Source organism: Serinus canaria, chromosome 11 (genome assembly GCF_022539315.1).
Source record: "Serinus canaria isolate serCan28SL12 chromosome 11, serCan2020, whole genome shotgun sequence".
Lineage (NCBI taxonomy): Eukaryota > Metazoa > Chordata > Aves > Passeriformes > Fringillidae > Serinus > Serinus canaria.
This window is the reverse complement of record NC_066325.1, coordinates 18,801,709-18,827,367: the sequence shown is the minus strand read 5'-3', so window position 1 is coordinate 18,827,367 and position 25,659 is coordinate 18,801,709. Positions and strand designations below refer to the sequence as shown.

Here is a 25,659-nt window from a genome sequence, read left to right as displayed (position 1 = left end):
AGCATTTCTGTGTGAAATACCACATAAATCATCATTATTCCTTCTCCACCACTGAGGGGAAAAGCAGCTGCCTGGCACTGCCTGACAGTGCCTGAACTTCTTTTGGCTCTCCAACTCAGGATTTGGAGAGTGGCCTGGATAAACCCCATTCCCAAAGGTCTGCAGCTGAAAATGAAAACACTTGCACAGTGCCTCAGTCCCTGGGGAACTCTGCCCGTGGTTTAATTTTATTTTATTTCCGCACAGGGCCTCCCCCAGGCCTGGCTCATGTCTCAGGTGATGAAATTACAGAATCCCAGGATCACAGAGGCTGGACACGAGCTCCAGGACAATTGAATCCAATCTTTGACTGATCCCCACTTTGTCCCCAGCCCAGAGCACTGAGTGCCACATCCTGGAATTCCTGGAACACCTCCAGGGATGGGGACCCCAAACCTCCCTGGGCAGCCCTGCCAATGTTTAGCCACATTTTCTGTGAAGAAATTCCTTCTTATCGCACAATCACGGAATATTTAGGGTTGGAATGGAAATCATCCAGTCCAAGGCAGGGCCACCTGGAGCAGGTGGCACACAACATGTCCAGGTGGGCTTGGAATGGCTCTGAAGATGGAGACTCCACGACCTCCCTGGGCAGCTGTGCCAGTGCTCTGCCACCCTCACGCTGAGGTGGAATGTGTGGTTTCGTTTATGGCCATTTCTGTTTTCCTCTCCGTGGGCACCACAGAACGGAGCCTCACACTCCCCTCGAGACACATCCTCGCCTCCCCTCCCCTGAGGGGGGGCCATTTTGTGTGAGGGGAGGGGGCCATTTTGTGGGCTCCACGTTCTCCTCAGGGCGAACATCGACCCCACCGCGTCCAAGCCGTGCCAGAGCCGTGCCGGCCGGTGTGCGGGGCTGCATGAGCCCCTCTCCCCGGCCCTGCGGGCTCCTGACGCCGGCTCGCAGCAGCCGCAGCCCGCGGAGCTCCCGCAGCGCTCCCTCAGCGCCCCCTCAGAACCAGCAGTCCTCCGGGCCGCCAGGGGGCGCTGCTGCGCGTCACAGGGAGTGGCCCCGTCCCGCGGCCTTCCGGGGTATCCCGGTCCGGCGTGATCCCGGCGTGATTCCGGGATATTCCCGTCCGGTGTAAACCCGCTGCAATCCCGGGGTGATCCCAGGGCATCCCGGCCCGGCCCGCTGCCATCCCGGGGTATCCCAGCCCCATCGCGCTCTGATCCCGCTGGAATCCTGGGGTGATCCCGGGGTATCTCGGTGTGATCCCGCTGTGATCCCGGCGTATCCCGGCCCCGTCCCGCTGTGATCCCGCTGGAATCCCGGGTATCCCCGCCCCGCCGCCATGGGGAAGAAGGGCAAGCGCGACAAGAAAGGGAAAGGCGCCGAGAAGACGCTGGCCAAGATGGAGAAGAAGGTGTCCCGCCGAGCCAAGAAGGAGGAGGTGACGGGCGCCAGGGAGGGCGCGGGGCCGCTCTGGGGCAGGGGGAAGGTTGAGGACAGCGTTGGGAGCAAAGGAGCGAATCCAAAAGAAACCTGGGCTGCCCAGGGAAAGTGAAGGATGTCGTGGGTTGGAAGGGACCCACATGGATCATCCGGTCCGGCTCTCAGCCCTGCGGAGATACCACAATAATCCCACCATGTGCCTGAGAGCTTTGTCCAAACCTCCTTGAAGTTGGACTTCAGGGATGCCCATGGATCCCTGGCAGTGCCCAAGGCTGGACGGGACTTGGGGCAGGCTGGGATTGTGGAAGGTGTCCCTGCCCATAGGTGAGATTTAGGATTCCTCATTCTCTGATTCCAAGCAGAATCTTCCTTAAATCCCCACCAATCCCTTGTGTGTGACAGCAGTCACACAGTTTAAGGCTCCTTCTTGCTTTCCATCCCCTTCATCCTTTTATTCTGGCCTTAAAAGCAGATGAGAACGTTTGTTTCTCACACTCCTAGAGGGGCTGCTTGTCTTTAAGCCTCAAAGCAGTGACTTTTCCCTGGTAAAAAGTGCTGTTTATGGCCTCATTCAAAGCTCCAAGGCATGGAAGGTGTCCCCGTGGAGTCTCCTGGGTGCAGGCAGAGCCGATTCCATGCTGCAAAATTCCCAGGCTTTGGAAGTCTCTGCTTGGAGCACACCTTCAGCAAAGTCACCTGAAGTGGGGTGGTAGGAGAGACCCTGGCTCAGAACCTCCATTGATGAAGTCCTGTTTCTGCCCTTGGCCTGTCAGCAGTTTGGGGGACAGATTTTGGTTTTAATTCAGTGAAGTTGAAATGGAATAAAGATGCACGAGATTTCCCTGGATAGAAAAGACGTTCCAGTTATATCTGGGCAGTTATTTTTCTTTTTAAAACAGGGAAAGTGTGGGAGTGAGTGCTGGTTTCATGTGTGCTTCTGTGCATGTCAAGCTGCTCATGTCTGGCTTTTTCTTTCCAGGAGGATCTTGAAGCCCTGATAGCAGAATTCCAGAGTTTGGATGCTAAAAAGACCCAAGTAATTGAGTCATCCTGCCCACCCCCCTCACCCAGGTGAGAGCTTGTGTGATGCTTTGGCTGCCACTTGTAGAGCAGCTGGCAGTGCTGTTGATGTAATTTCTTGATGTAAAGTTATTTCCCAAGAGTGGAAGGTATAGCTGATATTTGGAGTTATGAAACACCTGGAATACTGACTTTGTGGTTAAAAAGAGACCAAAAGCCTGGTTCTGGGCATCCAAATCCGCTTTTTAACCATCACATCAGCACAAAAGAGGCAAAGCAGCGTTAGATTTCAGGGCTTTGAGGGAAAATGAAAGCGAAGAGGAAGTTTTGGGTTTGGACTAGAGGGCTGAAGGGAATTCAGAGGCAAAAGGATCTGTCATGAGGTGAAAACCACTTTGTCAAGTGGGGTTCACAGACTTGGGGTGTTCAGGAGAGCAGTGACCAGCAGCAAGTGCAGAATAATGACACAGATAAATGGAGAGGAGACAGCCCAGAGTTCTGTGCCCTCATAAAAGTCATTTTTGTTCCTGCCACCCCAGCATTAAAATTCAGGAGCTCACGTCAAAGGGGGAGTTCAATCACAGAGTAACGTGTGCTCCTGAAATAGGAGAGCCTCTCAGACAGTGCCCCATTCATCTTGCTGGAAGTTTTGGGAGAAATTAATTTCTTTGGAGAAGTTTTTAGCCCTGGGGTGAACATCACAGCAGGGTGATTTGGCAGATGATGGAGAGACCTTTGGGGCTGGAGGGCAGAGGTGCTGGTGCCTGAGTTAAAAGCTCCAAGATTCAGGGTTTTAAGGACTTTCACATCTTTTTTTATTTTTTTCCATCCACTTTTCTTTCAGGCTGAACTGCTCCTTCTGTGCTCACCCTGAGAGAGACGAGCTGATCCTTTTTGGAGGTGAATATTTCAATGGCCAAAAAGTAATGTATACTTCATTTTCTTTTTCTTTATCTCCCCCCTCCCTCCCTCCTTTTCCTGTAATTTGCACGGGTCTCATTTGAAGGGAAATTCAAGGCAGAGTCATAAAATATGTATTTGTCCCTGAATGAGAGCAAAATAGCCTTTTAATTCTGCCATGGCTCTGTCTCATGGCTGAGCAGTTGGCAGGAAGGAGACACTCTGGAACCCATTAAGGAGTCAGAGTGATTGTCTCAGCATCAATATTTCAGGGCTTCATAATTTCTCCAGACTTAATTGTAGCCATATCTGCCCCTCATTTGGGATAACTAGTGAAGAATCTCTTGCCCTTTCAAAACAAGATATTTCTGCACCTTTGCTGCTGGCTGCCTTGGAGATGGGAGCAGCAGCAAATTATTGCACTCAGGAGCTCTTTTTCCGGAATTTCTGCAGTTTCAAGTGATTATTTTGCTCCTGGAGACAAACTGCTCTGGAAAAGTCCAGCCTGGCAGTGATATTTGGCCACCCCAGAGTTACCCAGAGTGATGAGCTGAACTAATTCTGCTTTTTTTACCACCTGGAGCTGTTCTTTACCTGAACATCTGTGTTAAGCTCCAGCTTTTTAACTCCTCATGTCTTAAGCCTTCACCAAGGGTTTGGGAAGGAACATTCCAGCCCTGTGGAAGAGTTGCTGCTTCCCAGTGCAGTGCAGGAGCTGGTTGTCCTCCTTCCCTGCCCTCTGAGGAGGTTTTGCTTTGGGGTCTTCACCCCAAATCCCCCTGTGCAGAGCTGGGCTGGGCTGGGCTGGGCTGGGCTGAGCTGAGCTGGGCTGGGCTGGGCTGGGCTGGGCTGAGCTGCTGTTTCCTCTCCCTGTCTCACAGACCTACCTGTACAATGAGCTGTACATTTACCACATCAGGAAGAACAGCTGGGCCAAGCTGGACATCCCCAACCCACCCCCGAGGCGTTGTGCTCACCAGGTAAAGCTCTGGCTGCCAGAGCAGCAGCTGGGGTTGTTCTGAAGGAGATTTGGGAGGAGGGCTTGAGTTTTTGCACCTCCTGGGGGTTTCTTGCCTCTCTTTGTTCTCCTTGTAATGGGCTGCCAGTGGTGTCACTTCAGCTTTTCTGTCCGAGATGCTCTGGTCACTGGGTGTCCTCTGGCAGTGTTCAGTGTGGAATGAAGATCTGGGGTTGTGTCTGTTGATTTGGCAGAACTCAAGCAGAGCCAGGGGGTGATTATTCTTCAGAAATTAATTATTTGCTGTATTATACAAGGACCAGCTCAAATCCATAATCCCAGGGGGCCCCGAATTTCCAAACTGGAATTTGCCCAAAATCCAGTGTTCCCTTGATGGCCACAGCCCTCATCTATGAGCATCCCAGACACTGCCACTGCTGCCAGCAGGGAGCACTTGGGCTCTTCTCCACCTCTCTGCAAATCCAGGTCACTGGCTGCTTGTGAGGATGAGGAATTTGGGTTTGTTTACTTTATGTGAACACCTGCACAGCAGAACCTGGACCAAAGACTTGTATTTTTTGCAGGTCTTTGGCCCTCCCCAGCTGATAGATTTTCTTACCTGCTGCAGCCAGTGGCTGACTGGTGCCTTCCCAAAGCTGCCATACAGGATGTGAATGTCCTTTTCCTGCCCATCCCAAAGCTCCCTGGTAAGATCCACCACCCCAGTTAGGTTCATATCCCTTTGTTATGTTACTGAGTGCCAGTCTTGCTCTGAGCTGTGTATCCTTGAATTGAAAGGGTCTGCCTTGATTTTTGGGCTACTTTGTGCTGTTTGAAGTCGAGCTTGGTTTCAGAGGCCACATTCCAGCAGCCAGCAGGTGGCTGTCGAGCAGCTCAGTCCAAAGGGAGCCTCTCAGGAGCTGCAGCTGGATTACAACAACAATAAACTGAGGAGTCCTGCCTCAGCAGTGTTTCTGCCTGATAATTAATGATGGTTTCACAGGAGACAGTTCAGCCTCATGAGTTGACTGGTTTGTCTTCCTTGTGGCTTTATATTTAATGCATGGCTCAGAGCTAAACAGAAGTGTGTCTGTGGCTGCTAGGTGCATGTTTTTAGTTTTATTTGTCATCCCTGGTCTCTCACTGTTGGAGCTGAGGTGAGAGGAGCTATGGGCAGGTTTTGGCAGTTGTTCAAGGAAAAAGGTTTGGTTTTGTCATGAATTTCAAGCCAGCTCTTGGAAAGGTCACCCACAAGTATGAGCAGGCTGTTGCATAAACCTTCCCTTTAAGCTTTTAAGCACTGGATGCCCATGGAATTCAGGCACACATCCCCTTTGTTTAGGTAACTTCATGTTCCCACAAATCCTGCCTGAAAGCACACCCTGCATTTTCTTAATTATTCATTTCATGTTTGGGCTGGTTTATGGCAGGGCATGGTCCTGTGTGGGGCTAAAAATCTTTTTTTTTTTTTTTTGCTGGGAGAGACTGGCAGGGAATGAAGCCTTGTGAGGAAAGAGATCATTATCCCAATGTTGAGCTGTAATGGGTACCCTGGAGAAAACACAAATTGAAATTTGCACGGCCACAGCATTTCCTTCTTGGGATTCCTTCCTTCTTCCTTGGTCCTAACACAGATAACTTTAGTGAAGTGGAGTCTTGCTCTTCTCTCTGCTTTTAACTGGCATCTTGCCTGCCAGAGATGTTTTGGTGCTGCTCTGTGTAAAAAAAATTATAAAAAACCCCCTCTCTGCTATGACACAATCAAAGCAGTAACAGTCTCTCCTCTTGTCCAAATGCTGCACATTTCCTTCTGTATTTGGGGTTTTCTTTGTTGTTGTTTGCTTTCTTTAGTTTGCTTTTGAGCAGAGAGAGTTGAACAATTTCTGTTATATTAATCCCAAGATGTTTCCTAGGAAACTTTGAACTTCCCCCAGGAGGTGGGAAGAGCCCAGCTCCTAGGCCAGCTTTCCCTTGCTCTAGGGAAGATGTGCTAAACACTTTTAATCCAAATTCTCCTTCCTTCCTTCAGCCCCAGAGAGCTGCTGCTGCTGTTCCCTGGGATTTGGAGCTGTGTGTTTGGCCCAGGGGGAGGTTGGTGCCAGGTCTGGAATCCTGCTCTGACCCAGCTGTCCCTTGTCCCGCAGGCAGCTGTGGTGCCCACGGCTGGGGGGCAGCTCTGGATCTTCGGGGGCGAGTTTGCCTCTCCCAACGGGGAGCAGTTCTACCACTACAAAGATCTCTGGGTCCTGCACTTGGCCACCAAGACCTGGGAGCAGATCAAGTAAGTGCTGGGCCCTCGTGTCTGGACCACTCTTTAGCCAAGGCATTTGGATCTCTGATCCCTGAGATCCTGGTGTTCAGTGACTCTTTGGTGTTGGCCTCGTGAGGAGCTGTGCCACTGTGATCCAAGTTTGATTCCTGGTTCAGTGCTGTGATTTCCCAGCTCTCCCTTAAACACAGAGGTGCCCATGCTCAAAGGGGTGGAGAAGACACCCCCAGAAAGAAGTGGGAATGAGAGATGTGTTCCAAGTCTGTTGAGATCAAAAGCTGGTTTATTTCAATCCTGATTTTTGGGGTGTGGGTGTGCCTTGGTGTTGCTTAACTGATGGGAAGAGTGTCATGAGCAGCTCTCTGTTCCCAGCCATGGCAGGTGCAGATGTCCAAAACTGGTGCTCTGTTTTCCTGGGCTCCTGCAGTGAGGGCTGTACAAGGCCAGTGCAAGGATCTCCTAGTTTTGACACCACTGGAGAAGTTTGTATCTACCCAGCTGCACTCCTGGCATTTGCTGCCTTGAGATTCCTCAGGATAAACAAGCCAGTAATTCAGGCCTGTCAAAGGAAGCAGGTGCCAAAAAGTTTTTGACAGGAGTGAAAGTGTAAATATTTTCAGTGGATCTGGCCCAAAGTCCTGTGTTGATGTTTCTTTAACCTTTGGCTCCTTGCTTTTCTGCTCCTGTTTGTGTTTGCATGAGAGGAGAGTTCTAGTGACATCCAGTGGACTGAAAGGCAGGAGTTTGGCTTTGGGTCTGAGTTTGGCATTGGCTTCCTCTTGGACTTTAGGATTGTCTTGTACCAGAACACAGCTCTGGGTGGGCTGGAGCTCCAGATCACCCTCAAAGTGCACTGAGAAATCAGCAGCTTTTGATCACTTAGGAGTGATGTTCTTCCTTCAGGTGGGAACACCAAATCTCTCCAGGTTGATCCCTTTCACCCTGTTAGAGGGTGTGGGGTCTGTTAACTGTGCCTGCCTTTCCTTGGATGGTAGCTGAGCTGCTTAGGGATGAGCTGTGCAGGGATGGAGCCAGGGACTCCAGCCTGAGGTCACACAGTGACTCACTGTGCCTGTCTCCCCTTCTCCCCTCTCCCTGCAGAGTGGCAGCAGTGATAGTGCCTGACAAGTAGGAATTTGGAGTCTACTCCATTTGAGCTTCCTGCCTTGTTTGGTTGGCCCTCTGTCCTTCAGCCCTGCTGGGATTTTGGGAGCACCCATGCCCTGGTCCCAGTGTTGGAATCAGGCAAAGCACATCCCCTCCCCATCCTTGGCTGCTCCTGGAGCTGCATTAATGAGGCAGAGGGAGGGAATGGCTTTGTTTTAATGACCTGGCTGAGCACAAAAGGTTCTGCTGCCTCTTTGCTTTTCCACGCAGTATCTTGGTCAGGAGGCTGCTTGGAAAGGGGAAGAGGAAAAGGCAGAGGTGATGGTTGAGTTCTACAGGGGGTTTTATCCTGCTTCTTTTAAAACTCTGATCATGACACCTGCTGCACTTCACTTCCTTCAGCATTTCCCATTTGTTGGGATCATGGTGAGGAGCCATCCCTGGTGCCAAGAGCCTTCACACAGACCAAGGAATAATTCCACCTATCCAGTGTGCTGCCAGTGCTACCTGAATAAATGCCAGGTGACACACATGGGGTACAGACTAGTGTGGGGCTTAGAAAATGTCATTGTAGTGCAAATAATAAAGTAATAAAATTAATTATTCATGAAGAAATGTCTGGACAAGTGAGGCAAAGTTTCTGTTTCTGTTCCCATGGGAAGGGTCACGAGTGCCACATTCCAGGTGGGTTTGATGTGTTGGCTTGTCCAAGCTGACCCTGCTGTAATATAAACACGAAATTCTAAGAAATCTGGTTATTCCAGCCCCACAGTTCAGATTCCAGACAATGATGTTGTCCTTTCTGGCCTAAAATTCCTGCCACAAACCATCCTGGTGCCGTGAGGGGCTTGATTCTGAAACACTTGGGAAGAGAAAACCTTGACTAACTCTGAAAACTTCCTTGTGCTGGGCAAGTGCAGCTCCATTTTCTCCTAGCATAGAGCACAGTGGTGCCAGGCTGCCTGACAGAGTTAAAAGTTGCTAAATTTAGCAGGATTTAGCTGTGTTTCCTTGCATTTTGCATGCACAAAGACGATCCAAACACAGCAAATCCCAGCCCGTTAGAAGCCGTGCCAGCAGCTGACTTTGACTTAGTGCAGCCACCTTATCTTGTGTGTGATGCTCGAGGTTTCCTCAGTCCATGAACTGTTTGTTACCCTGCCTTGGAGCAGCAATATTTTAACCTAATTGCCTCATTCCTTCCTAGAGAGAACATTCCCAGTCAGCTCTCTGAGTCCCAGTGCCCTCCCTCAGGGAGAGACAGGGAGCATCCTTGGGGCTTGTGCTTGGGAATTGCCACATCCCTCCTCTGCAGCTCCCTTCACTGACATTCTGGAGTGCTGGTGATGCCTCCTGGAGGATTTGGTGGGATGTGCTGCTGTAAATTTCCCAGTTTCACCAGTGTCTGTTTAACTGGAGCAGTCCCTGCAGTGGAGGATGGCCCAGCACAGGGTTGGGTCTGATGGATGCCTCTCCTTGCTCACCAGAAAAATCAGGTCCTGCCGCAGCAGGTAGGAGGTGCTTAAAGAAAAAGGTAGTTTGGTGTAAATCAAGTACATTGTCAGCCCAGAAATGAGTTTGTTCTTTGGTAGATCAGGATCCAGGTGTACACTATGACTGACTTTGCAAGGGGTTGGAATTGAGGATCTTGGGCTCTGTGCCAGTTGTGTTTTCCCTTCTCTGTTTCCACTTGAGTGTGCAGACATGAGGGGACAGGATCTGTGAGTGCCACTGGTGTGAGACAACACAAACCCTGAGTTCAGCTTCCTCTGCAGGATAAAAGTGCTCTGTCCTCAAGTGCCCCTGTGATGGAATGTTCCTTTCATCCCCACTGTTATTATTATTGAGCACTCCCAAGCTTCTCCTGAGCATCCTGTGGATGAAGAGGCAACTCCTGCAGCCTGTAGCCACTGGGACAAGTAATTCATGAATCTGGGGGCTGAATTCAGCCCTGATTTGTTACTAGAAATCCCAGAGTAACTCCACAGGCAAAAGAAAATTCCTTATGGAGCAGCTCAGATCAGCCTCATGCTGTATATGTGTAGAGCCAGTCCTTAGCCAGAGTTTTTTCATCTATTTTTAAAAAAAGTCTGGAGAATTTACAGCTCCCTCCTACATGTCTGCCTTCTGGTGTCAACCCCAGGAAAGAGAGCATTAATCACAAAGTCTGGGAAGCCATTGCCAAAATGTTTCTTTGGGACCAGGAGCACTGAAACAGGTAAAAGGGAAGAGTTTGTGTTTGGGAAACAAGTTGCAGGAAGAGCCTCCTGGAGTGGGAATGAGGTTCTGCATCACTGCCAGGCCTGCCTGGCTGTGCCATTTGTGCCTTGGAATTAAATCTGCATTGGTGGGAGCTTTATTAAAACACATCAATGAATAAACTTTTATTGATTTTGAACTCGGAGGAAACCTGTTTGACAAACAAGGCACAAGATATTCTCTGAGAACAGGATTTTAGTGCTCATGTTGGGTTTAATTCATCCTCTCCTTAAAAAAATAAAAAGATGATTTAAAAAGTGCCATCTTTTGGAGTAATGACACGGGAGCTTTGTTACAGCAAGAGAAAATAATGATTTCAGGTCTTGATGAAATTAATACCAGAGGTGCTGTTCTGCAGGGTGATACTTAAAGATCCAGTAAATGCTTGGAAAAACCTCCTCTCTGTTAGAATAAAGAGTCCAGGCAATCAATATTAATTCAGTCTTCCCCAAACGCTGCTCTTCTGGTGAAGTTTCTCATTATCACTGGGGTGAGGTTGTCATTTTCCATGGTGAATAAGGGCCCTCATTTTCTCTCTCCACAGAAATCCATCACCACTTTCCCAGCTCCCTGCTGCCACTCCAAGTGTGGCCAGGGGGTTGTGGCTTTAGGTTTTGCTGCTGTTTTCAGCTTTATTTATTTAGGCCCTGATTGTGCAATCACCTCCACACCTTAGGGCTGTCTGGTGGAGGAGTGTTGCTGGGCTCAGTGGTGCCAGCTGGGAGCTTTGGGAGACTCCTCAGTGAGGGAAAACACAGGATGGATTCATCCATGGGGGCAGAGAACACACAGCAAACCCTCTTTGGCCTAAAGCTGGCTGTTGGGGTTGTTTTTGTTGTCTCTGTTGTTATGCTGGGGGTGAAGGAGAAGGAAGGAGGGTGGATCCATGCTGGGGTGGTGTCCAGCTGCCCAGTTCCTTGGGAGCTTTGTGGATGGGACAGATGGAGGGGATGTTGCTTGTTCCTGGAAATGGAAGCTGCACATTTAACTGAAAGCTTGGAAGAGCAGAACAGGCATGTGTGGCTGCTTTTGAATGTGTAGGATCATGGAGTGAGTCACAGAGTCATGGAATGGTTTGGGTTGGAAGGGACCTTAAATCCCATCCCATTCCTCCCCCTCTGTAGACAGGTGCACCTCCCACCATCCCAGGCTGCTCCAAGCCTTGTCCAGCCTGGCCTTGGACACTTCGGGGATCCAAGGCAGCCACAGCTGCTCTGGGCACCCTGTGCCAGGAAGAATTCCTTCCCAGCATCCCATCCATCCCTGCCCTCCTTCAGTGGGATAATGCTGACAGTGATGACTTGTTTTGCTGCAGTGCCTTTGTTCTTGAGGAAATCTGGGTAATTTGTGAAGTGTTTTCACTGGTTTGGAGTCACACCCAAACTGCAGGGGGATGAGTGAAGGTGTTGTTGATTTCCTGAGACACTGAGGGAGGGGGATGTCAGAGCCAGGCTTTGTCTCTTGGTGCTTGGAGAAAGCATCTCAGTTTGGAGTGTCTTCCCTGCAATTGTGAAGTGCTGTTCATTAAACTCTCCTGAAGAATCAGCCCCTGAGTCATCACTGGAAAGACTCTGGGTGCTCTTAGGGTGGTTTATATCTAGGAATAGAACTGCCTGTGCTGCAGTCCCAAGAGTTCCTGGAGGAAGAGCACCAGTCCTGTCCTGGGGAAAAGCAGCCATGGATTGAGGCAGCCACGTTCCCAAAGGTGTCCATTTCCAGGAGAGGCTGAGCTCAGCCAGCTCAGCTGCCAGTGACTGCAAGAAGAATGGCCTGAGGCACTGCCAGGGCAGGGGATGTTGCTGATAAATGGAATTTCTTTGTGTTTCAGGGCACCAGGAGGGCCCTCTGGACGAAGTGGACATCGGATGGTTGCGTGCAAAAGGCAGCTGATCATCTTTGGAGGTTTCCATGAGACTGCAAGGTGGGTTGCTGGAGGGGCTGGGAGTTTGAGTCCTCCTTAAAAAAAGCAACAAAATTTCACCAGTAACAGAAATGTGGGTGTTGATGGGAGAGTTATCCTCAGCAGGACTGGGACTGAACTAGATTTTTGTGTTGAAAGACAGAGGATCTTGATTTAAAGTCTTTAGGTGTGGGAGAAATCATTGTAGCACTGAAGCAGCTGCCCATCCTTGTAGCCAAAGCTCAGTCCAGCACTTTTGGCCTCTCAGTCTTGTCAGATCTTTGTCCTGTAGAAATGGGGGCTGTGAGCAGAGCTCTGAAATGCTGGTTTATCCTGTCCTGAGTGTCCCTGTGTGCTCTCTGCAGAGATTTCATCTACTACAATGATGTGTACACCTTCAACCTGGACTCCTTCACCTGGAGCAAGCTGGCTCCTGCAGGGATGGGGCCTGCTCCAAGGTCTGGCTGTCAAATGACTCCCACCCCTGAGGGCAACATCATCATCTATGGGGGCTACTCCAAGCAGGTAGGGGACACTCTGTGTTGGCAGGTGGTGTCCTCAGGCTGGGAACCAAAACAGGCATCTTCTCATTCTGCCTTTTTTTCATGCTGTTCTGATTGAGGGGCTAATCTTGGTTCTGATAATTTCTTTATTTTCCCTGCTGTTCTTATCCAACAGAAGGAATTGATGTCACTGAGGGAGGAATAAGCAACTGGGAGAGATGACATTTTTTTGGCAACTTAAAGCATTCTCAGGTATTCCTTTGTGCTTCAGCACTCACAGGTTAAAAGCAGCAGTTGCCAGGAGACTTTATTTTGTGCCATCAGTGGCAGAAGTGAGGGAGCAAACTCAGAAAGCCTAAATAGACTTGACAAGCACCAGGCTCCCCCAGCTCTGCTCCTTGCTCTGTTAACGCTGGGAATTTCTACCAGAGAGCACATTCCTCACTGAGCAGGTGAGGAATGTGCTGCTGGGCAGCAGGAAGGAAGTGTTTCATTGAGCAGAAGGCTCCTGCCAAAGCTTTTCATGTTGGGAATGCAGGCAAGGCCCTGGGTCCTGCTGCTCCCTGGAAGGGCAGCAGGGGAGGAGGATGCCTCGTTCTTCTGAAGGGAGTAAATGAACAAAGGAGGGAAGCAGGGAGAGGGGAGAGAAGGGAGTTGGTCTCTCTGTATATTTAGAAGCATTTGTGCCTCCTCAGGGCCTGAGCTTTGGGCTCTGCCTCATCAGATAGAGCCTTGGATTCAGCAGCAGTAAGGACACAGAGCCTTCTCCACCTGAAAGGGCTTTGGCCTCTTCCCTGTGCTGTGTGCTCACTCCTGAGGTGGGGAGGGAGCAGGAGCCTGCATGCTCTGCTGGCTGTGGAGCTCTCCTGGAAGCAGCTGGGCTCCAGGTGCCCCATGGAGATACAAAAGTCCCACATGTTTGCAGTTGGTTCTGTCCCACTGCTGCTCTGGGTTGGTGTGAGCTGGTGAAAGTGAAGGAGAAGGGATGGGGGAATGCAAAGCTGCTCTCAGCCTTTGGCAGGGCACTGGGCAAGGATGGGAGCTGGGGGAAGTTCTCTGCAGCTTGGGAAACAGCTCTTCCATTGGAACAAGCACTCCATTAAAACAAAACAAACATTCCATTAAAACAAGACATTTTTCACAGATGTTAAAAATCTCCTTCCTTTGTCATGTGGAGAGCTCTGTGTGCGTCTCTCTGCTGGGCCACTCCTGCCAGGCTCTGCTTTTGTAGCACAAACTGACCAAAGCTCTGAACAGAATTTTCTCTGCAGCCTTCAGCATGCTCCTGGAAATTAAATTCAGCAGGATATGGCCCCTCTAGGAGAGACCCACTTCTGTTAATGTGTGGCTATTTAATTCTCATTGTGTCTTCACTTAGAGCTGATTGTGGAGCTGAGTGTCTGGGTTTGCTTTGAAGTGCAGAAAATGTGTTTGTCTGGGATACTCTCGGGAGAGGGTCGACATGGAGAAAACAATACTTAATTGGAGTTGGGCAGCTACAGGAGAGGATTTCCTCCTTGTCTCCAGTTACAGGGGCAGATACTCCAGTCAGGGCTGCTATGAAGACATTTTGGGGAGTTTGAAGACATTTCTACATCTGAAACCAGGCAGATATCCAAGGAAAGCACCATTCATCAAATGCAGAGTGTTCCAAGGAGAGGCAGGACTAAGTCACACATGGGATGGGAAATTTTGAAGGGAAGAGGGGAGGAAAATCATATTAGCTCTTCTTTTTGAATAGGAACATAATTTGGCTGTCACATTGCTGGAGGAGGGTGGTGACATGGCAAGGCTGCTGTCCTGGGATGGGCAGGGAGCTGGGAAGGCAGGAACAGAGTTCTGGAGCCTGCTTTGATTCCCTGAACTTGCAGAATTGATGTGGAGAGTCTCTTCAATCAGTCCAGGGCTGAATTCCCTTCATGGGACCTGATTAAAAAGTCTCTTTCCTGGCTGGGGAAAAAGAGGCAGAAAAGATGGAGTGACTTGTGTGAGGCACTGCAGGACTTGCAGAGGCAGGGCCAGCACCTTGGTCCCCTCTCAGCTTTGCTGTGGATTTTCCTGAGCAAACCAGGCTGCAGATGGTTAGAAAGGAGCTTTCCAGCCCTGGGTGGGATTGCCTTGAGGTGCTGGTGGCTGGCTGATAATTTAAAAAGCAGAGTTCTCAGCACAATGGTGTCTCTGTTCCTGTTTCAGCAGCAGCCTGGAGATGGTAAAGACAATTTCTGTCATCTCCTACAGAAGGGATCTTGTGGGTGCTGCCAGCTCTGCCTAGAACAGGCCTCACAATGCCCAGAGGAGCTCAGACCTGTTCTCCTGCTGATCCTAAAGATGTCCTCAGCCCTTTCCTGTGCTGGGGATGGGGCTTGCTGCAGCGAGCTGCATTTTGGGCTGGCTGAAGCTCCATTGCTAGGCAACGGAGGGGCTGGAGCTGCTGCTGCTCCACCTTGCAGGTGCAGCCTACAGGCCAGGGGAGGGCTGGAGTTACACGTGGGCAGGGTTTTGGGATGCCAGACATGGCTGGGGTGTGGGGATCTTGTTGTTTGGGGGTTTTTTAGTGGTAGTTGTCACAAAGCTGAAGTGGATTCTGCTGGGAGATGTGGAAGTGCCTGCAATGTAAGGTCTGGTGGGACTGGTTCCCTCTGTAGCTCTGCCTGCTGAGCACTTCTGCTATTTGGATGGTTTTGAACACTGTTGATCTCCTATCAGACAGTTTTAGCACATGGAGAAGAATCCTGATTCCACCCCTCAAGCTCTCTGTGCCTCAGTTCCTTTGCAGGCTGGCAGCAGAGTTGAATTTTCATCTGATGCCTGTAAAGCTCCTGTCCCTCCCCACTGTGCCTGCATGTGCAAAGCACAGGCTGTCCACTGTGGGCATCCCAGCCAGTTTTTCCTGGGAAACAAACACCTGGAACTGGGGAGCACCAAGGACAAGGGGGGAGCAGGAACCTCTTGTGAGTGATGAAAGGATTTGCTCAGGGATGACTTGTCCTGGCTGGGAGGGGATGGATCTCTCCAGCAGCTGGAAGTGTCTGTGACAACAAAAACTGACTCCCACTCCACCTCATGGGAGTTTGCTGAGCCCAGGGAGCTTTGTCATGTTGCACACACAGCCTGTTTACTACAGGGAGCTTTTCAGGAGAAGGGAATGTGGATTTTCCACACAGCTTGGGTGGCTGTGGAGCCAGCTGCTCTCTCTATGTTTGCTCTCCTGCCTCTCAGGCAGTGCTGTGCTCCTCACACTTCACCTGGCTGGAGCTGTGCTGTGCCTGGAGCACACTTCCCTCTCTTCTTATTCCAAGAACTGAACCAGTCCCGGGAATTGGATACCAGGCCCTGCAGCACCAGCAGAACCTGCCAGGTACAGCTGTGCACAGGAGAGGGCTGGACCCAGTTGGTTTTAATCCCCTGTGTCAATTTATTTCTCTTCTTTGGATGCCAAAATTCCTGCATCCTGTAGTCTCCATAGAGCTCATCATCCTGAGCCTGGGCTGCACTGCTGGCATGCACTGCTGGCACCCTGGGAGCAGAATTCCTCATCCCAGGAGGAAGGGAATGACAAGGAAGCTGTGCAGGAAGGCTGGCTGGGTAATGACATTATTAACACAGCTCCTGTGGTGGTGTGGCACAGAGCTGCCTTGGGATGCTGCTGTTGCCATGAGCACTGGAATCCAGGGCTGGAATCCAGGGAGAGGAGCAGGGAAATCACACTGAAAATCAGGCATTTCATGGCTTCTGCTGAGCTTTCACCTTGTCCTTGCTGCTGCCTTTTGTAGGGATGGGAGTGGAGTTTCTGCTTCTGTTTAGGAGGATGAACCTGTTGCTCAGGGCTGTGGCAAAGCTGCCAGCTGCAGGGGGACAGAGCTGTCACCTCTGCCCCTCCTGTGCTGGCTCAGGGGGGTGACAGGGACCCACAGCCTGGGCTGGTCACAGGAGTGGGCCACATGAGGTCACTGTGGATCAGAGCTGCTCAGCATCCAGGGCAGAATCCCAGAGGGCCTTGCAGGCCCTGGAAAGTTGTCATGTCCCACTGGGAAGTGGGAATTCTGCTTTTACAGGAGATAAATCAGCCCTGAGAGCACCTGCTCCTGTCTGGGGCAGAGTAAAAGGCAGGACCTTGGCTCTTCTGTTTCCTCAGTGCTGCCCACCCTTCCTTTGTTTGCACACCTGTGGTTTTAGTCCCCTGTGACAATTTATTCTGCTCTGGGTGCCAGAATTCCTGCATCCCACAGTCTCCATAGAGCCACAAATCCCCAGAAATCCGTGCTGCAGCCTGGAGAGCCCTTCCTGTTGCCACAGGCAGGAATTCTGGCACATCCCAGGGAGTTATCCCTGCTTTGAATCCCATGCTTTGGAGCTGCCTGATGCTCCAAAGGGGCCTCCCCTTGCCCAGTGCCAGTGTTTGCATTTCCAGTTGGATCCCTCTGTGATTTGGCCACTGAAGCTGTTTCCTGAGCATCTCTGTGTTTCCCTTCCCTGCAGAGGATCAAGAAAGATGTGGACAAAGGCACCCTGCACACAGATATGTTCCTGCTGAAGGCTGAAGGGACAGGCAAGGAGGAAGGTGAGCACTGCCCTGGGAATGCAAACCCTCTCCCCTCCTTGGAATAACACACCAAAAAACCTGGGACCAAATTCCCCTCTCAGTGATAACCTCTGTGCCCCAGTGTTGGCTCAGGAAGAAATGCAGGAAAAGAGATTTAAGTGATTTTTTTTTTCAGTTTGTATGTGGAAGAGAATTAAAACAACATTTCCAAATTCCTGTTTCTGGGACATTTTGATCAGTACTTTCCTGTTCACAACAGAAAAATCTTTGGGATTGCAGAATTCTCCTGTGGTGGGGTATTCCTGGGTGGATGCCAGGGATCTTCTGAAGCTGCTCCATCCCTCCCTCCCCAGCTGGAGAAGGAAGAGAAAATCCAATGGGAGACTCATGGATTGAGATAAGGACAGGGAGGATCACTCAGCTCTTTCCCTGCTCCAGGCATGGGGTACAATCCTTGTGGGACAGATTGATCCATGGTCGCTCTTTGCTTGTCTTGGATTGGAATAGGAATTCCATCACTTCCCTTAGGAGATTTTCTCCTTGTCTCAGGCAGTGAGACAATTTTCTTGGAGCTGAATTTCTAAAATGTTAAAATTGTGATTGATTTTTCCAAACCTGACTGTCTGGGATGGGATTTGGGGAGGAGGGTTGGTCACCAGCGCTGTCTGGACTCCAGGCCCTGTTTGCTTTATTCCTATTTATAGTTTTATCTTGCTGGAGTTGCAGTTCCTTCAGAAGCACAGGGCCTGGCAGTCTTCTCCCAGCCTGCATTTCAGGGATTTGCTCTGAAGTCAGAGTAGAAGGGATTGGAGAAAAGCAGAGGGATCGAGCACAAGTCTTGTCCTGCTGCTGAGCCCTCTTTTAAAGCCTGGCTGGGGCTTTTTGGGATGATCTGTGTTTATTTTTGGGGTGAAGCAGCTGTGCAGGGTGGCAGAAGAGGTGGAGGGAACTGATGGAAGGTGGGAGGGCTCCACGGGATAACTGAGGGACATTTTTTGCTGCTTGAAGGCTGCCTCTGATCAGGCCTTGTCTGAACTCCACCCTCCAGTAAATGAGCAGAGACTTTCAAGAGTCTCCTTGGTCCAGAAAGCTCTGAAAATATCCCTGAAGATGCCATGAGACTATCCAAAACAGGGCATGGAATTGATGCCTCAGATTTTAGCTTTTCTGTTTTTCACATTCTGTGCTGCTTTAGTGTGTGGGGCTGGTTTCACATTATGGGATGGTGAGCTCTGTGCACAGAGCAGGGAGACAAAACAATTCCTGCTCCAGCTGGGCACCAAGGACAAATGAGCCAAATCTCAGCCCAGGAGCACAAACCCCGTGGGCTGGAGAGAGAAAAACAAGGCTGGGACTGCCTGGGCTAAAGCTGGGATGGGACAATGAACTGCAAGGTGGGAATGGAGCAGAGCTGATCCCAGGGAGAGACCCCGGGAGCGCTCGGGCATTTTGGGGCCATTTTGGGTCATCTTGGGTGCAGCCCTGGCTGGGCTCTGCTGCTGCCCAGGGTGGATCCATGGAGGAGATCCTTTCAATAAATCCCTGCTTTATTCTTTAGCTCTGCTCAGCCTCTGCTCTAGGCCAGCCTTTCCAAGGCATCAGAATTCCTTGCTGGAATTCTGAGAGCCTTGGAATACATAAGCCAGCCAGGATTCTCCTCTGCTGCTGCTCACATTTGTTCTCTCCTTGCAGACAGGTGGAGCTGGAGTCGGCTCAGCCCCTCTGGAGTGAAGCCCAGCCCCAGGTCTGGCTTTGCTGTGGCTGCTGCTCCCAACAACCGCTGCCTCCTCTTTGGGGGGGTGCAGGATGAGGAGGAGGAGGAGAGCATTGAGGGGGACTTCTTCAATGACATTTATTTCTATGACATCGGGAAGAACCGCTGGTTCCCTGCACAGCTCAAGGTCTGGGCTTAAATAATTCACTCATTTCATCATCTGGCAGATCATTTATGGCTGGTGAAAGATTGAGATTGTCTGGGTGGGAAGGGACCCTAAAGATTCCCTCATTCCACACCTTCCATGAGCCCAAGTTGCTCCAAGCTGGCCTTGGACACTTCCAGGGATGGAGCAAAGGTTTTTCTCTCTTTGAAGGAATTCTGTATTTCTGGTAGCTCAGGGTGCACCTGAGCAATCCCTCTCCTCCAGGAATCAGGCTGCCCCGTTATTGTGCCATGCAAAATGAAGCAAAGCAGCTTGAAAACATATTTCTGGTGTTTTGCTGAAAGCCCTCTCCAGGCCAGATGAGTCTGACATGAGAGGAGTTCACTCAAAGCTGCTGTGAAAAGATTTTAGGATGAAACCTCTCCCTTTTCTCCCTAGTGCTGATGAGCTACCAGAAGAGATGAAATATTAACCTTGGCTCCAAGAGCTTCAGAGCCCAGCTCAGCTCTTTGATTGTGTTTGAACCACTCTCACAGGCCAAGGGAGGTGCAAACCTGGTTCAGCTTCTCCTTTCCCCTGCCCCTTCCTGGCTTTGTTCTCCAAATGGAGAAGTCAATCCCATAATAACAGGCAAACAGCCACTCAGCTGGTTGCTTTAGCCTTCCCAAACTGATTGTTTTCCAGCCCTTTCAGAGAGTTCTTCCAAGACCTGGAGTGCTGCCTGGTAATGGGCTGTAATTTAGCACCCAGCAATTGTTGTGATTTCAGGAAATCGTGGGGTACTTGCCCTTGTCACTGAACAGTGGCCTCTGTGTTTGTGGCACCTGGGAGCAGGAGAGCTGCTCCTCTCTTAACAGAGGGAGCAATTCCACACCCTGGATTCTCCAGGTTCTTCACTGTTCCTTGTTGTAGGCTGGGAGAAGCTCATGCTGTAGGAGGAACTGCACTGATCACTCAAGACTTTAAAAATTATGGTGAAAAATAGGAACTGTTCCTTCCCTCCATGCTGTCTGTATGAACTGCTGCATGCAATCTCACAAAATCTCCTTCAATTCCTGTTCTCAGGGCCCAAAGTCAGAGAGGAGGAAGCGCAGGCGTGGCAGACAGGCTGAGGCAGAGGCTGCTGGAGGGGAGGAGCTGCAGCTGCCACCTCCCCAGGCCCCCCTGGAGATCGTCAAGGAGGTGGTGGCAGAAGATGGCACCGTCATGACCATCAAGCAGGTGATCCCTGGAGCTGCAGAAGACAAGGACAGGTCTGGCTCAGAGGAGGAGGAGGAGGAGGAGGAGGAGGAAGGTGGAGCCCTGGGCCAGCCCGTGGAGCCGTGCCCACGCTCCAGTGCCATGGTGGCAGTGAAGCACGGGGTCCTCTACGTGTACGGGGGCATGTTTGAGGTGGGCGACCGCCAGGTGACCCTCAGTGACCTGCACAGCATCGACCTGCACAGGATGGAGCAGTGGAAGGTGCTGCTGGAGATGGATCCAAGTAAGCTCTGCTGCTGGGAGCTCTCCCTGTGCCTTCAGGGCAGCAACACTGGGGGAAAAAACAACTGTGGGGCTTCCTCAGGGAAGGTGGAAAGCCTTTCAGGGGAGGTTTTCCCTGGATGGGAAGAAGTGTCTTGCCTGTGTGGCCCAGAGCTTTGGGGTTTCTGTACAGTCAGCTCTGCCCTGTGACTTGGAATCCAAGAGCTGTAACTGTGGTGGCATGAGGCATCCTGGGAATCCTGCTGTGCCAGCCTTGCCCACTCCTCCAGGGATCTGGGATGCTCTTGCCTGTCCCCACTGTCTCAGGGCAGGGAAGGGCTTGGGTCCTGCAGAGCACATGGGCATTACCTGGGGTTAGCTCTTTGTACCTTAATTCTCTCTCTGTGTCCTAATTTTCTCTTTGTGCCTCTCTTCTCTTTCCTTTCTCATCCAAGAAACCCAGGAATGGCTGGAAGAGTCAGAGTCAGATGAAGAGGAGGATGATGATGTGGAAGGTGCAGAGGGAGGGGAGGAAGATGAAGAGGAGAGCTCTGAAGAGGAGAGTGAAGATGAGGAAGGTAATTACTAATAAATGCTGTCTCCATACTAACCTAAAGTGGGCTTTAGTGCAGTGCCTGTTTCTGCTGGGAACCTGGAAGGTCTCCCTGGCATCCAGGTGAGTTTCCAGCAGAAGCAGCTTTCCCAACACATCGCTCTTGGAATCCAAGAGAAATTTTCCTGCTTGCTGGTAGATTCTCAGGCAGTTCCATTGGGCCCCATGGGGCCTGGCTGATGTGACCCTGGTGAGCTGTGTGTGACCTCTGTGTCCCTCTCTTTGCCCAGGGGAGCAGCAGCACCCAGCAGTGCAGCCTGGGGAGGCCCAGGCCCAGTACTTGGCCAGGACTGAGCAGTACTGGCTCGGGCTGGCCCGTAGCCACATGGGCCCCGAGGCCAAGGACAAGAAGGTGCTCAAGGTGGCTCATGCCATGGCCAAGACTTTCTATGAAGATCCCATCCAGACGTCCTGAGGCTGCTCCAGGAGTGAAGGAACGTGCTGGGAGCAGTGGCCAGCCCTGCTGAGCTCAGCCCCATGTCCATCCTGGCTCCAGCCTTTCCCAGCTCTGGGCTGACCATCCTGGATGGATGCTCTGGATCTGCTGGTACTCCTGGGAATGCTGTGGGAGGCTCCTGAGGAACAGGACTGCTGTCCAAGCACTTGTTCTGCTTGTTCTGGGCTGTACAACACTGACTTTGTTGTTCCAAAGTTGTTTGGGGTCTGTCCAGACAAACTGCACATGACAATGGTTCACTGGTCCCAGATTCCTGACTGGGGCCAGGATGTGTCTCCAGGAGTTCCTACAATAAACTCACTTGGTTATATCACCTTGTTTTGCTCAGTAAATCCCATCCCAGCTTTTGTTCTTGTTTTCCTCCTGATGTGGAAGAGGGATTGCAGTTCCTGCTGTGAGATCTGCAGGCAGTGTAAAGTGCACCAGCAGCTCTGAGATGCCTGGAAAAACCTGGGAATCCTTTCCTGCCTTACCTGTGAGATGCACTCACAGAAACCTCTTCCTTTTCTGTGTTCACCGTAGTTCTGCCTTTGTGGAATGTCCCAGTTCAGTTTTTCCCCCTGTTGGCCCAATTGTCCTGCAGGTGACCTCCTGCTGACCAGTGAATTGTCCACCTGCAGACCTCACTGAGGCCAGGGAGGAGCGGGCTGCTCCAAGGCTTTGTTTTTCAGCCCCTCTCCTCAAGGCATCCCTTCCTTCCCAGCAGAGCAGTGCTGTGTCCTTGGGGACAGCAGATGGGATCCAAGTGTGAGCTGCAGCAGCCAAGTGATGCCTGGAGGTGCCACCAGGACTGGCTGTCCTTGTGCAGGGAATTCCAGGTGCCCTGGGTATTGCTGTGGCAGGGCCACCCCCAGGGATGCAGCTCTCCAGAGAGCAGGGCTGGGATCTGCTGGGCTCATTAGGACAGAAGGAAGATTAAATAGAGCTGACAGGGAGCTTTAATTGGTGAGATAAAAACATGGCTGGCAGGGAGGGACCTTCCCCATGAGATAACAGGTGAGAGGTGAAAACAAACCATTTATTGATGATCTGGGAGAGGAGAAAACAGAGGATTTATTGATGATGTGGGAAAAGTGAAAACAAAGCATTTCTTGTTAATCCAGGAAGGAATCCTTTGCCTTGCTCAGCACTCGCCCTGTTGTCCTCTCACTTGGGTAAGTTCACATATTTCTGTGCAAAGTTTTGAGGGATTTGCCACTCCCTGGGAAGGTGGGCAGGCCCTGGATCCCTGGCAGTGCCCAAGGCCAGGTTGGACAGGGCTTGGAGCACCCTGGGGCTTTTAAGATCCCTTCCAACCCATCCCATTCCACAATTTTATGATCCCACAACTGCTGCAGTCAATCAGGAGCTGTGCAAGGAGCTGAGCTGTTCCCTAAAGCAGGAAGAGCTGTCAGGATTCTGTTCCCTGCAAACCCCTCACCCCCAGCTCAGGAGATCCCATCCCATCCCTGCTCCATCCTGCCTCAGCACAGCCCTCTGGAGCCACCCTGTCTGTGTGACAGCTTCCAAAAATCCCTGCTTTCCATCCTCCCTGCACTTGCCAAAGCTGCCGTGTGTAATTAGTCCTTAGGTCTCAATTAAGCCCTCTGCCGTGGGTCCCACCCTGTTTCTGCTGTCGCTCCTCCCCCTCCGATGCAGTCTGGCTGTTTTCCTGGCAGGGATGCTGCCACAGCTCGGCATCTCTGGAAGCTGGGGCTCTGGGGAGTGCTGGAATCTGGATCTTGGGTACAACCACCCAGACACCAGATGGGCTGGGAGCAGCTGACGTGGCACAGGGGGTTTGTCTTCCTTCTTCCTTCTTGTTTTTCCCAAGGATGCAGTGCTGGAGCAGCTCCTCTCACACAGGTGGGATCCAAATCTCCCTTCCCAAATTCCCCCTTCCCAATGGCTTTGTCTGCCAGTCCCTCCTCGTGCTGGCAGAACATAAAAATTCCAGTGCAGCTTTAAAAAATGATCCAAACCTTCAACTGACCAAGTGCAGCTGCCAGCCTGGACATAAAGCAGCAGGGCTGGATCATTTCCATGGATTTATGGCCCACCTTGATGGGCATTTTAATGGGCCTTAGGTAGATGTGCAGGAGCCAGGCTCATAAGACAGGGAAATACACTGAATTACCTCTCTCTCTGGGCTACTTCTCAGGAATATTTCTGGCCTTGGGCAAATGTGAAAAGCCCAGGACTGAGACAAATTGCTCAACTCCCCGGGATTAAGAAAGGAATCATTATTTTGGACCGTGTGGGTTGGGAGCCAATTAATATTAGTCTGTGGCTGTCTTTCCTACTGAGCAAACCTCAGCTTGACTGAGTGGAACAGAGAGCTGAAAAATCCTGTGCTGGTCCAGGGGTAAGAGCAGGAATAACTGGGCAGGCAGCAGTGGGAAAAATCCAGTCAGGAAACCACCAGTGCTTTTATTTGATGGATAACAAGAGGCATTTTGGTGCTGTTTTGCAGATACCTAAATATCTGTGTCTGCAGGGCTCTGTTTAACCTGCTCCTGACAGGACCTTTGTGTCCTGCACTCAAATGCACAAAAAAAAAAAAAAAAAAAAAGAAAAAAAAAAAAAAAAAAAGAAAAAAAAAGTCCTCGAGAGTCTTTCCAAAGAGGAGAAGCAGAATTCCAAATCCCAGGGGTGAATTCCCAAGGCTGCAATCCCAATATGTGGGGTTTTTTTTTGGTTCATTTCAAGTGTGCAGCGAGCCTTGAAGAGGGGAAAAAAAATTATGACTAAGGACCCAAAAGGAAAATCCAAAACAACACAAAAAAAGGAAGAGGTGGGAAGATGATGGACAGTTACTGTGGAAAATGGAATTTCAAAATTATCCTTTCCCCTGTCCACCCATAGCCCTGTGTCTGGAAAGGGAAAGGAAGGAGAAGAGGAAGCAGAACTGCGACAGGAGGGAATCAGACCATGTAAGGAAAAGAACTGAATTTAACTGGCACATGCTCTAATCCTTAGTTTATTTCTGGTTAAAAATATAGCAATCCAGTGCAGTGTAATAAGAAATCTGCTGAAAAGGTAGCAGAGAAACAGCTAAAACAGAAGCAAAGCAAAGCTGAGTCCACGAGTCCGGGCTGGATCCAACAACTCTGGACGTGAATGTCGGGAAGGGCTTTTCCCTCCTTCCCCACCCCCAAAATCTCCTGGGAGGGTCTCACCCCCCTCGGGAGCTGCCACCCTCCTGCACCTTTCTCCTGCTGCAGCTGCAGGGGGGGATGAGGGTGGGATTTGGTCCCTGGTCCTGCCAAATCCCAAAGGAGCCGTGGGAGCTGCTGGTGGGGGAGCACCGAGGGGAGGGACGGGAGCTTTGGGAGCGGCACTGCCCAGGGCTGGAGCTGAGAGCGCGCTGTGTGATCGGCACCAGGACAGCTCAGAACAGGGATACGCATCTTTAATGAGTATGCAGATTATCCGTGGGGACAGGGAGGGGACAAAAATCAAGGCAGGCATAGTACAAAGATGGTAGAAACGAACAAATTAAGTGACATAGAAAAAAAAAAAAAGAAAGAAAATACATCCTTAGAGGCTGCCATTGCCAATGATGTTTGGTTTGATTTTCTTTTTTTTTTCTTTTTTTTTTTCTTCTTTTTTTTTTTTTTTTTTTTTTTTTTTTTTTTAAATACAGGGACATGTTGGAAGCTGGAATATACATCCTGCATTACAAAGTGCAAAATACTACATGCTCAGAGCCCAAGCATGATGTCTGAAACAGTCCACAGCAAGATGTAAGAGACAAACCCACCACCCTCTCCCTCCTCTCTGGGACATGCTCCAGGTGCTCCTCCCCAGGTGCCTTTGAGAAACAGTTGAATTTTTGCTTGGCTTTGTTTTATTGTCATCCTCAGTGGATTGGAATTGAGCCCTCTGTCCCCTGTCCCTCCCCACCCTGCTCCCTGTGCACGTTTTTTTGGGATGGGCTGGATGCTCCTCAGCAGCACAGCACCATCAGCCACTCCGTCTCTGCTGCTGGAGGTGCCTCCAAGGGGTTTTCTGGGGGGATTTTTAGCCAGGAGAAATTGGCTGTGAATTAATAGTAGCTCTGGGTGGTTTTCCTGCCTTGCCATGGGTGAGGAGCAGCCTGGGGAGGAGGAGTGAAGGCAGGAGGGTGCTGGGGCTGCTGCTCACACCTCGTGTTCCCTATTCCCCTCTGCCCCGAGGAATTCTGCAAAAAGCCAATTTTTGTTTTAAAAACAAGGACCAGAACGGGGCCTGTTCAGCCATTTTCCCATCCAGACAGGGTTCATTCCTTCCCTGTGCTCCTTCTCTCCTCCTTCTCACAGCAGCATTCCTCCATTTCCAAAGGGTGAAAAGCCTGGTTCTGCTTTTCTCTCCCATTTATCATTAAATCTGTTCT

At 50.7% G+C, this 25,659-nt stretch overlaps 1 protein-coding gene across 4 annotated transcripts; it reads left to right on the top strand.

The window, feature by feature from the left end:
• The first annotated feature begins 1,039 nt into the window (after positions 1 to 1,039).
• Positions 1,040 to 25,160, top strand: KLHDC4 (kelch domain containing 4). Of its 4 annotated transcripts, XM_030227493.2 has the most exons (14): positions 1,040 to 1,433; positions 2,415 to 2,506; positions 3,300 to 3,378; positions 4,237 to 4,335; positions 6,458 to 6,594; positions 11,777 to 11,869; positions 12,214 to 12,373; positions 16,831 to 16,912; positions 18,587 to 18,795; positions 19,840 to 20,257; positions 20,691 to 20,813; positions 22,409 to 22,459; positions 24,150 to 24,217; positions 24,931 to 25,160. In XM_030227493.2, the coding sequence occupies exons 1-14, from the start codon at positions 1,335 to 1,337 to the stop codon at positions 25,003 to 25,005; spliced, it is 1,785 nt and encodes a 594-aa protein (XP_030083353.1). In that variant the 5' UTR covers positions 1,040 to 1,334; the 3' UTR covers positions 25,006 to 25,160. The 4 variants fall into 4 exon arrangements, with proteins under 4 accessions (XP_030083353.1, XP_050834836.1, XP_009089025.1 ...); XM_050978879.1 differs by lacking the exon at positions 24,931 to 25,160 and having other exon boundaries at positions 24,150 to 24,895; XM_009090777.4 differs by lacking the exons at positions 22,409 to 22,459; positions 24,150 to 24,217; positions 24,931 to 25,160 and adding an exon at positions 21,079 to 21,615.
• The last annotated feature ends 499 nt before the right edge of the window (positions 25,161 to 25,659 follow it).